This window comes from Petromyzon marinus, chromosome 4 (assembly GCF_048934315.1).
Source record: "Petromyzon marinus isolate PM22_M1 ecotype Great Lakes invasive population chromosome 4, UKy_Petmar_22M1.pri1.0, whole genome shotgun sequence".
Taxonomy (NCBI): domain Eukaryota; kingdom Metazoa; phylum Chordata; class Hyperoartia; order Petromyzontiformes; family Petromyzontidae; genus Petromyzon; species Petromyzon marinus.
In genome coordinates this window covers 19804878-19817300 of record NC_133670.1, presented here as the reverse complement: position 1 = coordinate 19817300, position 12423 = coordinate 19804878, and the positions used below count along the sequence as shown (strand labels likewise).

The window sequence follows — 12423 nt, the reverse complement described above, 5'->3', positions numbered from 1 at the left end:
ACGTGCATGGAGAGTGTGATGTAGCTGCGGCTGCTGCGAAACATTTCCACTTGACAATAATCCACTTCGTTTGAGCTGTCATTTCTAATAGCCAGGTCGCTTGCGAAAGCAAGCTACGTATCTCAGTGCGCTTTACCTGGTAATCAAAAATAAATAGTTTCGTTTTATATATTGTTGTTTTTATCGGTCACGCGAGAGCGGTTCGCGGTCGTGTGATCGCACAACGCGTGACGAGGAGGACGACTCCTCCTCCTCCTCACATTGACTCGGAACGATCGACATCATCGGCAGTGGAGGAAATCAAAGTGGACTCGGGCAGAACGCGTGTCACGGCTCGAGGCGATGCTGGTCGCTTCTCGAAATGACAGTCCGCGAGAGCCGAAAAAAATGACACTTAGAGAACGCGCCACGGAGATGTGGGGGAGGCGATCATTGCGGAGATGGAGCCGGCGTACGGAGGAGATGAAAGCGGCATCTGCGCGTATCTCCACGTAGAGGTGCTGGAGAGCAGCCGGTGCCTGTGGGTCCACAGAACTTTCTGGTGGGTCCGCGAGGCTACTACAAGGGGGGCGGGGGTGGTTCCGCGGAAAATAAAAACAAAAGGATAATCATAACATCCTCACGAAGCAAATGTACAATTTGTGGTGGCCCGCGAAATGTTTGGAGGTTGAATAAGGCGGGGGGAGGGGGTGGAGAGCGAGGTTCCGCACACTCGACAAGATGCGTGACCGCTGCTGTCGAGTCGACATTCAAGGTGCACCGTCCCATTATGTGCGCCTTTCCAGATCGACGTGGATGACCCTCGCGTGCAGTGAGATGGCATTGTGGCAGCGTCGGGCCCGGCTGCCGTGAGTGGATGGCGACAGCTCGGGGCAGGCCTAGAAGGTGCGGCGGTGGTCTGCATCGCGCCGTGCGCTCACGGTGAGATGTAGCAGCAGCAGCAAAAACAACAACAACAACAGCAGCAGCAGTAGCAAACGACGAGCGAGCGGGCGAGCGCAATGAGCGAACGAGATGCGCCCGCCAGCATTGCACCGCGTGCGGTGATCGATGCGCGTGACGAGACGAGGCGATTGTTGTCAGTGAGGCCACGGGGCCCCGGAGTTTTCCAAATCTCGAAGGCATCTCAAGGCGGGGGAGGGGGCAGGTTGTATCCACGTGCTCGTGCGTTGAACAGATAACGGTGACGGTGGTGGTGGTGATGATGGTGGTGATGATGATGATGGTGGTGGTGATGATGATGATGGTGAATGTGTATATATTTGTGTATGCACGATATTTGTGTGATAAGTACAAGCCGCGTCACGCTGTGGGTGTTACGTGCATACAATTGTATGTATGTGTGTATAAAGTATACAAATGTGGTTTGTATACGCGGTGTGCAAGTCCACGTGTACCCATTTATGTTTGTTTCGTGTTAATTGAATAGTTTTGGGTGCACCACCGCAACAACAAACTCAACACATGCATATCATAGGCGACGTTTCGGGCAAAGACCCTTATTCATATCACATGCATGTATAGAAGGTGTACGCGTGGTACAGCATGTACGTGTATATTTGTGTACAAGTGTGTTCCTGTAAGTAGGATGTCAGACCAGCGTGTGTTTATCTGCAGTACAATAGTAATACTGTTGACTTCCACTGATCAACAATAGTAATATTGTTCAGTTCCCCTGATCAACAATAGTAATATTGTTAAGTTCCACTGATCAACAATAGTAATACTGTAGTTGGAATAATCTAGGTAGAAAGACATCAACTATTTTACGTCTAAAAGCGACTTCGTAACTTTCAAAAGGGACGAGTAACTTTAACAACAGCTAACAAAAATAACCCAGTGACGTTGTAATGCAAACGAGTCACTGGTAGCAGAGCTCCCCAGCGATTCATATCGGCCGTAGATAAGATCTCTCTTATTAAAAAGCGTTACTGTGTTTTATTCAAAGTGTCATTTATTTAAAATGTGACGGCATATGTTGGGTTGGCGCCCTTCCGAACACAAACTGTCGTGGGTCTGCGGTGAATAGCGAATTAAATAAACTTTTAAGATATTTTCTCTATCCCTCATGCCAAGTTACGGTTACATCTGTGCAACTTTCCTGCTTTTGATCCCTACTACAACTTCATTCGATTTGTTTTCATATCAATCACTTGCGACCGGCTGGCTATCCACACATGTTCCATAAGCGGATGCAATTGTGCCGTGTTCCCGTGTCAAAGTCTATATACGTGTACATCAATATGCGTGTGCAAATTTACGTACTCTATATGTGTAGGTATATATAAGGGTGGTTATTGGTGTCTTTTTGTATCTTAAGTGCTTTCGTAGGTATTGGCTCGCGGAAATTGTACCAACAGTCTCTAAATGCCGTACAGAGGAATGTATGCGTACGTATATGAAGTGTGTGTGTATGTGCTAAATCGTCTTGGGTAGATTCGCATATTTACCAAAGTTCATTTTCAATCAGAGTTTGTCGTGAAACTACCCGTTCACCTCCCGTGAAAGACACATTCCCTGTGTAGCCTGTAACATAAACAATATTATGGTGCAAATGCTGCTCGCGAGTAGCAGCACCTACGAAGGCCAGCACGTCACACGAAGGGCGATTGGTGGCCCAGCCCCCACGCACAGCCGTCTTTGTCTCCCGCGTGGCTATGTTCTACACACCGTACCCAGGTACCCATTTGAGGCTGAGTCTACCTAGGGGAGCCCCCCCCCAAAAAAAAAACCGGTTCAGATATTCGTCACTGGTGTTGGCCGTGAGCGGGAATCGAACTTCGAGGTTGGCCGAGTTCGCAGCGCGCTCACCGCTACGCAAAACAGCGGGAGAAGCGAAACTCACGATGAGAGGGGAAGTCTTCGTGATTGTGTCCGCGTGCGTTTATAGATGCGTCTATGCGTCGAGGTGTGTACATTGCAGACATTGCAGTGTGCGTTTCAGTGTGTACACTGTGTGTGTGAACGAAATGTGTGTGTATACAATGTGTGTTCACGAATGATGTATGTTCTTAAAGGCTACAATGGGCGATCTTTGTTGAATGTGGTGGTGTATGTATACCGCGTATGTTGGACTTCACGTGGCCTCAAGTACGCGTGTGTGTGCGCATACGCGCGTGCACTCGCGGATACATTTACCCCGTGCGTGCATTTAAAATCGTACGTATGTAAGGTTTTACGCGTGTACCATGCGGACATAAGCGTTCGTATCACCGCCGACTTTCAGTCGGCTTTGGCGTCACACTCCACGGGAGGCGAATTACTTTGTGCACTGACTTGATGTCGCATGCTCTGTGTTCTGTAAGTGTTTAGCGCGAGGTTTGGAGAATTGTAGAACTCTGCTGACCGTCTCTCGTTCCTTTGGGAGCCGGGTTTAAAAACGTAGTTCTTTATTTTGTTTTAAGTGTACGTTACCGCAATCGGGAGCCAAATGTCAGATGTCTACCTCCGGTCGAGGTGTATTAGAATGTAAACCCAAAAAAACTCAGTCCCTAACGGGGGAGCTGTGTTGTAGCGGTGAGCGGCGCTGCGCTAATCAACACCGGTGACGATTATCTGGACCGTTCCTGGGCCCTCCCCTGGGTCGACTCAGCCTCAAATGAGTACCTGGTGCGGTGTGAAAAACATAGCCGCTAGGGAGACAAAGGCGGCCGGGCGTGGTGCTGCTGGCCACCCCCATCCCCTCGTGTGCTGTGCCGGCCTTCACAGGTACTCGCCAACAGCACTTGCCCCAACAGTCTGTTAAGGCTACACTGGGGGGATCTTTTGTTTATTTTTACTTTGTAGAGTTGGAGTGGCGTCCTTCCATAGCCAGTGCAATGTGACTGTGAAACCAGACACGTTCGCCCGGGTTTCACTCCAGGCCACGGCGAGGGATCTCTTGAGCCGGTCCCCTGGGCCGTCCAACCCCTCTACCCCTTCACCATCCCGCACACTGACCAGCGTGGTGAAGTATGGTCAAACGACTCCCACGACTGGCCGACACGACGTGGCGAGGCTTTCATCCAGCAGTGGATCGAGAGCGTTATTATTTAAAATCATGTAATTTTATATATGTATGTATACTGTGTTGTACAAGTCGTGTACAATGTCTAGGTGCACATCTACATCAATGCAGCGCTACGAACCGTTGCTGCCCGAGTTCAATTCCCGCTCACGGCCCACACCAGTCACGATTTTTCTGAATCCGTCCTGCTCCCCCCCGCCCCGACCTAGGTCGACTCAGCCTCAAATGAGTCCCTGGTACGATGTTTAAACATCGTTACTGGGGAGACAAAGGAAGCCAGCCATGGTGCTGGCGACCCACCCCCTCGTGTGCCGTGCCGGTCCTCATAGGTGCCGCTCGCTGACTTGCTCGAGAGGGGGGATCTTGTCCACGAGTGTCAGGGTGTTATGTGTTAGATGCTGGTGTGGCAACTCTTTCTGTCCCTTGTCCTCTTGCCGCAGTCTCTTTGCTCAGCGGACAACGCTCGGAGACACGGGCTCATCGTAGAGACACGGGGGAGCGTGGGGACACGGGTAGTTTGTGGAGACACGGGTTGGTGTGGGGACACGGGTTGGTGTGGGGACACGGGTTGGTGCGGAGACACGGGTTGGTGTGGAGACACGGGTTAGAATGGGGACACGGGTGAGTGTGGAGACACGGGTTGGTGTGGGAACACGGGTTGGTGTGGGGACACGGATGAACGTGGGGACATGGGTGGTTTGTGGAGACACGGGTTGGTGTGGGGACACGGGTGAACGTGGGGACACGGGTGAACGTGGGGACACGGGTGAGTGTGGAGACACGGGTGAGTGTGGATACGTGGGTGACTGTGGAGACACGGGTGGATGTGGGGACACGGGTGAACGTGGGGACACGGATGAGTGTGGAGACACGGTGAGTGTGGAGACACGGGTGAGTGTGGAGACACGGGGGAGCGTGGGGACACGGTGAGTGTGGAGACGCGGGTGAGTGTGGAGACACGGGTGGGCGTGGGGACACGGGTGAACGTGGGGACACGGGTGAGTGTGGAGACACGGTGAGTGTGGAGACGCGGGTGAGTGTGGAGACACGGGTGAGGGTGGAGACACGGATGAGTAGAGACACGGGTGAGTGTGGAGACACGGTGAGTGTGGAGACACGGGTGAGAGTGGAGACACGGGTGAGGGTGGAGACACGGATGAGTAGAGACACGGTGAGTGTGGAGACACGGTGAGTGTGGAGACACGGGTGAGAGTGGAGACACGGATGAGTAGAGACACGGATGAGTAGAGACACGGTGAGTGTGGAGACGCAGGTGAGTGTGGAGACGCGGGTGAGTGTGGAGACACGGATGAATAGAGACACGTGCGAGAGGCTCGATTCTGTAGATGTTAACATGTACGGATACGGGTGCCTGTGTGTGATGCAACGTGGTTCCTGTACGTGCGTGTGTGTGGCGGTTAGCGCGCTGCACTATGAACCCGGCCACCCGGGTTCGATTCCCGCTCACGGCCAACACGAACGACGATTATCTGAACCGGTCCTGGGCCTCCCCTAGGTCGATTCAGCCTCAAATGAATACCTGGTGTGTAAACATCGCCACTAGGGAGACAAAGGCGGCCGGGCGTGATGTTGGCCACCCACCCCCTCGTGTGTCGTTCCGGCCTTTATAAATGCTCGCTAACAGCACTTGCCTCTACAATCTGATAAGGCTATACAGGGGATCTTTGTCTTTTGTGTGATGTAATGGGGTGCCTGTGCGTGTGTACGTGCGTGTGTGTGTTTGTGCGTGTGTGTGTACGTGTGTACTACGTGCGTGTGTGTACGTGTGTGTGTGTGTACGTGTGTACGTGTGTGTGTGTGTACGTGTGTGTATGTGTGTACGTGTGTGTGTGTACGTGTGTGTGTTCGTGTGTACGTGTGTGTGTGGACGTGTATGTGTGTACGTGTATGTGTGTACGTGTGTGTGTGTACGTGTGTATGTATGTGTGTGTACGTGTGTGTGTGTGTGTACGTGTGTGTATGTGTGTGTGTACGTGTGTGTGTGTGTGCGATGTAACGGGGTTGCCTGTGTGAGCTGTGTAAAGACCGCGAGCGACCTCGCCCCGCCGTCTCTGTGACTCCACGCTGGACATTGTGAGCAGCCGTGCCGAGCAATGCTCCTGCTTACAATGCTCCTGCTTACAAAGTTCCCCGACAGATCAACGCACCTCTCCTATATTCTCCACAACGACGCTATATCATGATTATTTCGTGTTGTACATTTTATATATTTAATCTTGATTTGAAGCTTTCGTGGCTGCAGGAATCCATACTCTCTGGTTCTTTCGGTAAAGTCACGTAGGTAGAAAATAATAATAATAATAATAATAAAAGAAAACACACACCTGATGATGATTGCTTGTGTTGCAGTCGAAACGTCGTGAGAATTTTATTGTTTAATATTTTTATTATTTTATTGTTTCCCTTCTACGTGACTTTACCGAAAGAACCAAGAATATGAATCCCTGCAGTCACGAAAGCGTTACATCAAAAAAGAAAACACGACGTTTCGGTCGCAACGGAAGCGTCCGTCTTTATATATATAGTTTTGCTTCGAACACACGCAAGAGTCTGACCTCGTCGTCTTTCCTTGCCTATGAACATGCTGGCAGCTAATCGGCATCGGTTTAGAGCAACACTGACTCTGCTGACGAGACACTGCATGTGGAATCCTGGCTCGGAGTTTTCTCGTGTGAAAAGAAAGCTGCTCGAAAAAAAAAGACAGCTCTCGCCGAAGGCCGCGTGGCCAATGGGATATGGGTAAAAAAAGGAGTTATTGTTATTTTATTGATGTTGAGAGATAGATATGTGAAGGAGATATATCGTCTGCCTGTGGATTTTGTTATTCAAGACTCGTCAGTCCGCGGCACCTGTTAGAGAGCGCGTCTGGTGGACGCAGCTTTAATATTTTTTGTTTAATATATATATAACTACACCTCGGATTTAAACGTCGTTTAAACCCACATTTTACATATAGTTTTGCTGTTGTTTAAACCCGAGCGCATCCCAAGATGCGCCGCACACAAGACGTGCGCGTTGGAGAGGTATACAGAGGGATCAACTTAAGGCGAGCAACTGAAGAGGAGGCGGAGGCTACGGGAGAAAGGGAACTGATAGGAACGTTTCATTTGAATGAAGTCTCTTCACGGACACAGAGAGACTCATCCTCCGGGCATGGGGAGGAAGAGTGGAGTCGTTTGGAGCCCCCTTGGACGTGAACGCAGGGAACTCCGGACCGTGGGCACAGCGCACAAGAAGGGAACAGCCACTTCGCATTGAGCGAGGGCTGCGGGTTTGCGTGCACGTTATGTTGAACTTCACGTGGCCTCAACGTGCACATAGCCGTGGTGGCGGTTGTTGTTATGTTGAACTTCACGTGGCCTCAACGTGCACATAGCCGTGGTGGCGGTTGTTGTTATGTTGAACTTCTTTTCGCTCCTACAATTAGCACGGTTGGGTGCGTACGGCGCGAAAGAAGTCCAACGTACATACAAAAGAACAAAACACATCGCGAAAGTTCCGTGCCGTTATTATCAATGTACCCGCTATCGCAGCTGGTGTGATCGATGTCTGTCTTAGAATACGTCTCGAATGATGTACCCATTAGAGTGCCCGTGCAATTAAAGTATTAAAGTGACTGTGTGTATTAGCGTATCTGCGATGAGTGTGCCTATCAGAGTGCCCGCGCGACGCACGTGCCCGCTGGAGCGCGTGACACGTCTGCGGCACACGTGCCACGTGTCCCGCAGGTGACCCTAGCCACGAGCAGACGCCGGCACGAGGCACCGTTCTACCCAAAGTCGCCGAGAAAACCGCAGAGACCGCCCGCGAAAGAGCGACGCGTGTGCGGATGTCAAAGGTGGCCACGACGCGTGGAGACGGAGGGCACGGTGTTTTCCGGCCAGAAGATACGCGGAACGCAAGGTTCGGGGATACTGGGAAGCAATCAAGTGCGGGGAGACGCAAGGGAACGCGCAGCCACGAGACACGGGGGATCGCACATTCGTGAAGACACCGAGGAGCGCAACGCATGTGCGACACGGCGAGCGCGTGTCTTCCGCAGGGAGCACGAGGTGCATGCAGGAGACGCGGGGAGCACGGCGAAGTGTGGGAGCAACGCGGGGGGGTGGGGGAGCACGTGGCCGTGGATGAGCGAATCCGTCCCGGAGTTTCGCGCCTTCGTTACAAATCTTTCGCCGTGCCCGCGTTTGATCCTCGTGATAGGCGGCGCAGCGGTGCCGGAAATAATTAAACGTTATAATTGAAAGGAGGAAAGCTCCCCCCCGCCACGCGCCTCCACAATCAATCGCCTCGCATTTTCTTTTCTCAATTGTTGTTTCTGGTTAAGGGTTCCAAATCCAGACTACCAATGTGGGATAATTAAAATGTACAAGTTCAACGACTTTGCTCTTCGAACCTCAACACCAAGTGTCGTGTTCCCGCAGACTGGGGCTAAAAAACAATAAGCAACCACACACACGCGCGCCGAGAAAGCGGCCTCGTAACAAAGTGAAATCGGGGCACCCACAAACCCATCGCGTTGTTTCACCGAAGCGAGGACAAAGGCGTCGTGGTGTCTTACGCGCCGACGACGGCGTGAACGAGGTGAACACACGCGTTATTGTGCGGTTAACGCACACACACGTGGGCGCGCATGTGTGTGTGTGCATGAGGAGCTGTGGTGTAGCGGTTAGCGCGCTACGCTATGAAACCGGCGACCCGGGTTCGATTCCCGCTCACGGCCAACACCAGTGACGATTATCTGAACCTGGGTCTCCCCGAGATCGGCTCAGCCTTAACATGAGTACCTGGTGCGGTGTGTAAACATCGCCACTGGGGATACAAAGGCGGTCGGGCGTGGTGCTGGCCACCCACCCCTCTCGTGTGCCGTGCCGGCCTTTATAGGTGCTCGCTAACGGCACTTGCCCCAACAGTCTGTGAAAGGCTATACGGGGGACCTTTGTCTTTGTGTGTAACCTCACGGAGAGAGATTGGGAGAGGAAGGTCGCGCGGCGCCAGTCGCGACAGCGAAGCGCGACACGACACAGGACATGTAAACGGCGTTTTAGTGCACATCTGTGTTTAATTCTTGTCGCCAAATTGATACATACGATTAAATTATAAGGGAGCACAAAATATCTTACATTATTGTTAATTTCCCAGAACTATCGATTACCGCAAAAAAATATACAACTATTGTACAAAGTGCGATATTGAGACTCGACACAGCCTATGGGCGTCACGACCAAGCGAATCTTAATTTAAGGAACGAACAAACCTAAAACAAACAAAAAAAACGTCGCTATTTTTAACCGAACAGGAAGGAAAAAAAACCCGTCGCAAGCAGCAGCAGCAGCAGTCACCTCGTGAACCCGAAGTCACAACGCGCAGATTTTTTTTTGGTCTTCAACTCACGAAGCTCCTCACCTGTGCGCTCAGCCGGCACCGCCGCGGCCTCACGAGTTCTCCAAGAGCGCGCACCGCTCGCGGAAGGGGGCCTCTTCCACCCCCCCCCCACCTCCTCGGCTCAGAAGCCGCTGCCGCACCCCCACCCCCGGCTCAGGAGCCGTTGCCCCCCGGCTCAGGCCCGCACGTCTCGGGGGAGTGCGGGTGCGGGGATCCGGGGTTGCTGGTCTCGTCGCTCTCGCTGCCCGCCTTGCCGCCGCTGTGCGTCTTCACGTGCTTGCTCAGGTGGTCGCTCCGCATGAACCTCTTGTTGCACACGGGGCACGCGAAGCGCTTCTCGCCCGTGTGCGTGCGCAGGTGCCGCTGCAGCTCGTCCGAGCGCGTGAAGCGCTTGCCGCAGAAGAGCCAGTTGCACACGAAGGGCCGCTCGCCCGTGTGCCAGCGCAGGTGCGCCTTGAGGTGCGACGTCTTGCCGTACACCTTGCCGCAGCCCGGGATGTGGCAGTTGTGGAGGCCCTTGCGCCTCAGGCTGGCTCCGGGTCCCAGGCGTTCCGCCTCTTGGCAGTTGGGGCAGTCGCACGTGGCGCGCCCCGGGAAACGCCGCGCCAGGGCTCGCGAGGAGCTGCTCAGGGTCGGCGGACCCGAGATCATGGGCCCGGGGGGCAGGCCGCCGCTGCCGCCGGGCGACTCCCCGTACGAGGGCAGCATGGACTTGAAGCCGTCCTGCGCGAGCAGGTGCTGCGTGGCCGGGAGCAGGTGCGGCGACGAGGCGGAGATGCCCGTGGAACTGAAGGCCGAGTGTCCGAGGCTCGAGAAGTCGGAGCTGTAGCCGCCGAGCTGCGAGTGCAGCGCGGGTGACTGAAGCGGCGCCGAGTGCAGCGCGCCCTGGAGACTCCCCGCGGGGTTCTGCACCTCGAGCCAGTTCGAGTTGGCGTGCACGTCCCACCAGGCGGACGTCCCCGCGCTCACGTCGTTGCTGACGCCCGCGTGCGCGCCCGCCTTGAACCACGACTCGTAGGGGTGGGCCATGCCCACGCGCGAGTACATGCCCTGCAGGCTCTCCTGCACCGAAGTGTGCACCTTGGACACGAAGGCCGACTGCGAGCACTCGGGCGAGCTGACGCTCGTGGCGACGACGGGCGGCGCCTGGTAGAGCGCGTAGTCGCCGGGGAAGCCGGGCGAGGAGGACGAGGAGGCGGTGGACGAGGAGGAGGCGGCGGCGGCGAGGCTGAAGGCGCTGGGCCCCGCGGCGACGTGGCCGCTCGCGCAGTCCGCGAGGTCCCCGCGTTGGCCCGGGGTGCCCAGGCCCGGGTGCGCGGCGCCGCTTGACGTGGGTCGCTTCCACGGGTAGAAGCCGCCCTTGCCGTACGCGGGGGAGTCCGCGGCGGGGGACAGAGCCCGGGCGCTGCCGATCTTATTGCAGGTGGCGGCCAGCATGGCCAGCGGTGCCGAGGTCAGCTTGTGGTCCTCCTAGGGCCGTGGTGGGAGGGGGGGGGGAGTCGGGGTGTGGAGACGCACACGGCGGCGGGCGGGCGTGAGTTTCTCGCGGCGCTTACCGTGGCACGGGGGGGGGGGGTGGTGGTCTCACTCGCGACCCCGAGGCGAGGGCTGCAGCGGTCCGGCTCGGCGGACGCAGTCTCCGAACCTGCCCCGCTTTTAAAGCGGCGGTCGCAGGGCGTAGCGGATGTGGGAAAGCACGCGACGCGACCGCGAAGTGTAATCGCGTGGAACTCCTCGAGACGCAGATCGCATTGGACTAAAGTCGCCCATAAACTGATCTGCGAGTGACAGCCGCCGGGGCCCGCGTGCAACTCCCGAGAGGCGGCGACTACCCCAGAAGCGCGCGGGACGTACCTGGTTCTCTTCGCCGCCGGACGCTGAACCGCAGCCGCAAAGAGCAACTTGGGGCGCGCCGGCTCGGGGGGGGGGGCCGGGAAGGGTGAAGCCGAGGCGCGGCTATGGTGCCCCGGGGGCACGGGGCAGAAAGGCGGAGAGAGCGAGGCCCGCGACAGCAACGCACACAGCCATGGAGCAGCGGGAGCAGAGCGCACTCACCCCCGGGATGGAAGCTGCCATCACAATAAGTCCGCGCTCCTCCAGCCTCGGGGTTTTTATAGGGGGTGCAGGCTCTCCGTGGAGAGAGACAAAGCGGAGTGGGCGAGTCGCCCCCTCCGCGCGCGTAATGTACTCCGCGCCGCCTTTGAAGAGCCGCCTCGCCTCGCGCGCAGCCAATGGCGCCGCTCTCCCCGCGGGGCCGCGATGGGGAGCGCGGCACCGCGCGTCGCCACGGGGGTGACCACGGGGGGTGACCACGGGGGGTGACCACGGGGGGACCCACGGGGGGTGACCACGGGGGGACCCAGCTCCACCGGCATCAGCGGCGGCGGTAGCAGCAGCAGCAAGCGGCGGCGTGGGTCCAAGCGCGATCATCCAACCAACGAATCGCACGTTTTGCCCATGGATCCGATATGCAATCGGTTTGTTGTTTTTTTCCGATGGATTGAGCGAGCCGAGCGCGTGGTTTTGTGATGGAAGCTACGGTGCCACGCACCAGGTGAGGAGGTGAGGGCTACCCGCTTTGAACGCCGCCCCCCGGACCCTGGATCGAACTCATACGAATCCTCCTTTTCAGCTCCACTCCACCCATTACATCCACATCGTCCCCACCCCCCCTCCACTCCACAAGCCCGCGCGTTAACTCGAGCTTCTGGTCACCCGAGCTGGGCACTCCGCCCGCTGCAGCCGCTCGTTGAGTCTTACCTGGCACGCTCACCTCGTCCTCACCTGCTCACCTGCACGGGGCTGCTTTCCCGCAACAGGGGCGTGAAGCGAACTCGGAAAACTCGCGATACGTTGCAAAGGTGAGTGGTTGTACAGGGGCGTGTACTGATGGAGTAGTGATTGGGTAATCGTGTGGAGGAGGCTCGTGAAGGACGCTACTGGGCAGTTGGAGGCAGTCGCCCTCCAGCAACAACGGAGGGCAGAGGAGCGACGCTCGCAACAACGAGCGG

At 55.9% G+C, this 12423-nt stretch overlaps 1 protein-coding gene across 2 annotated transcripts; it reads right to left on the bottom strand.

Annotated features, from left to right (window-relative positions):
- Nucleotides 1-976: 976 nt before the first annotated feature.
- On the bottom strand, nucleotides 977-11574 carry LOC116938519 (transcription factor Sp9-like). Of its 2 annotated transcripts, none has more exons than XM_032945672.2 (2): nucleotides 11267-11574; nucleotides 977-10882 (listed from the first exon to the last, which is right to left on the bottom strand). In XM_032945672.2, exon 2 carries the CDS (start codon nucleotides 10847-10849, stop codon nucleotides 9566-9568), a length of 1284 nt encoding a protein of 427 aa, XP_032801563.1. In that variant the 5' UTR covers nucleotides 10850-10882; nucleotides 11267-11574; the 3' UTR covers nucleotides 977-9565. The 2 variants fall into 2 exon arrangements, with proteins under 2 accessions (XP_032801563.1, XP_032801562.1); XM_032945671.2 differs by having other exon boundaries at nucleotides 11468-11574.
- Between the last annotated feature and the right edge of the window lie 849 nt (nucleotides 11575-12423).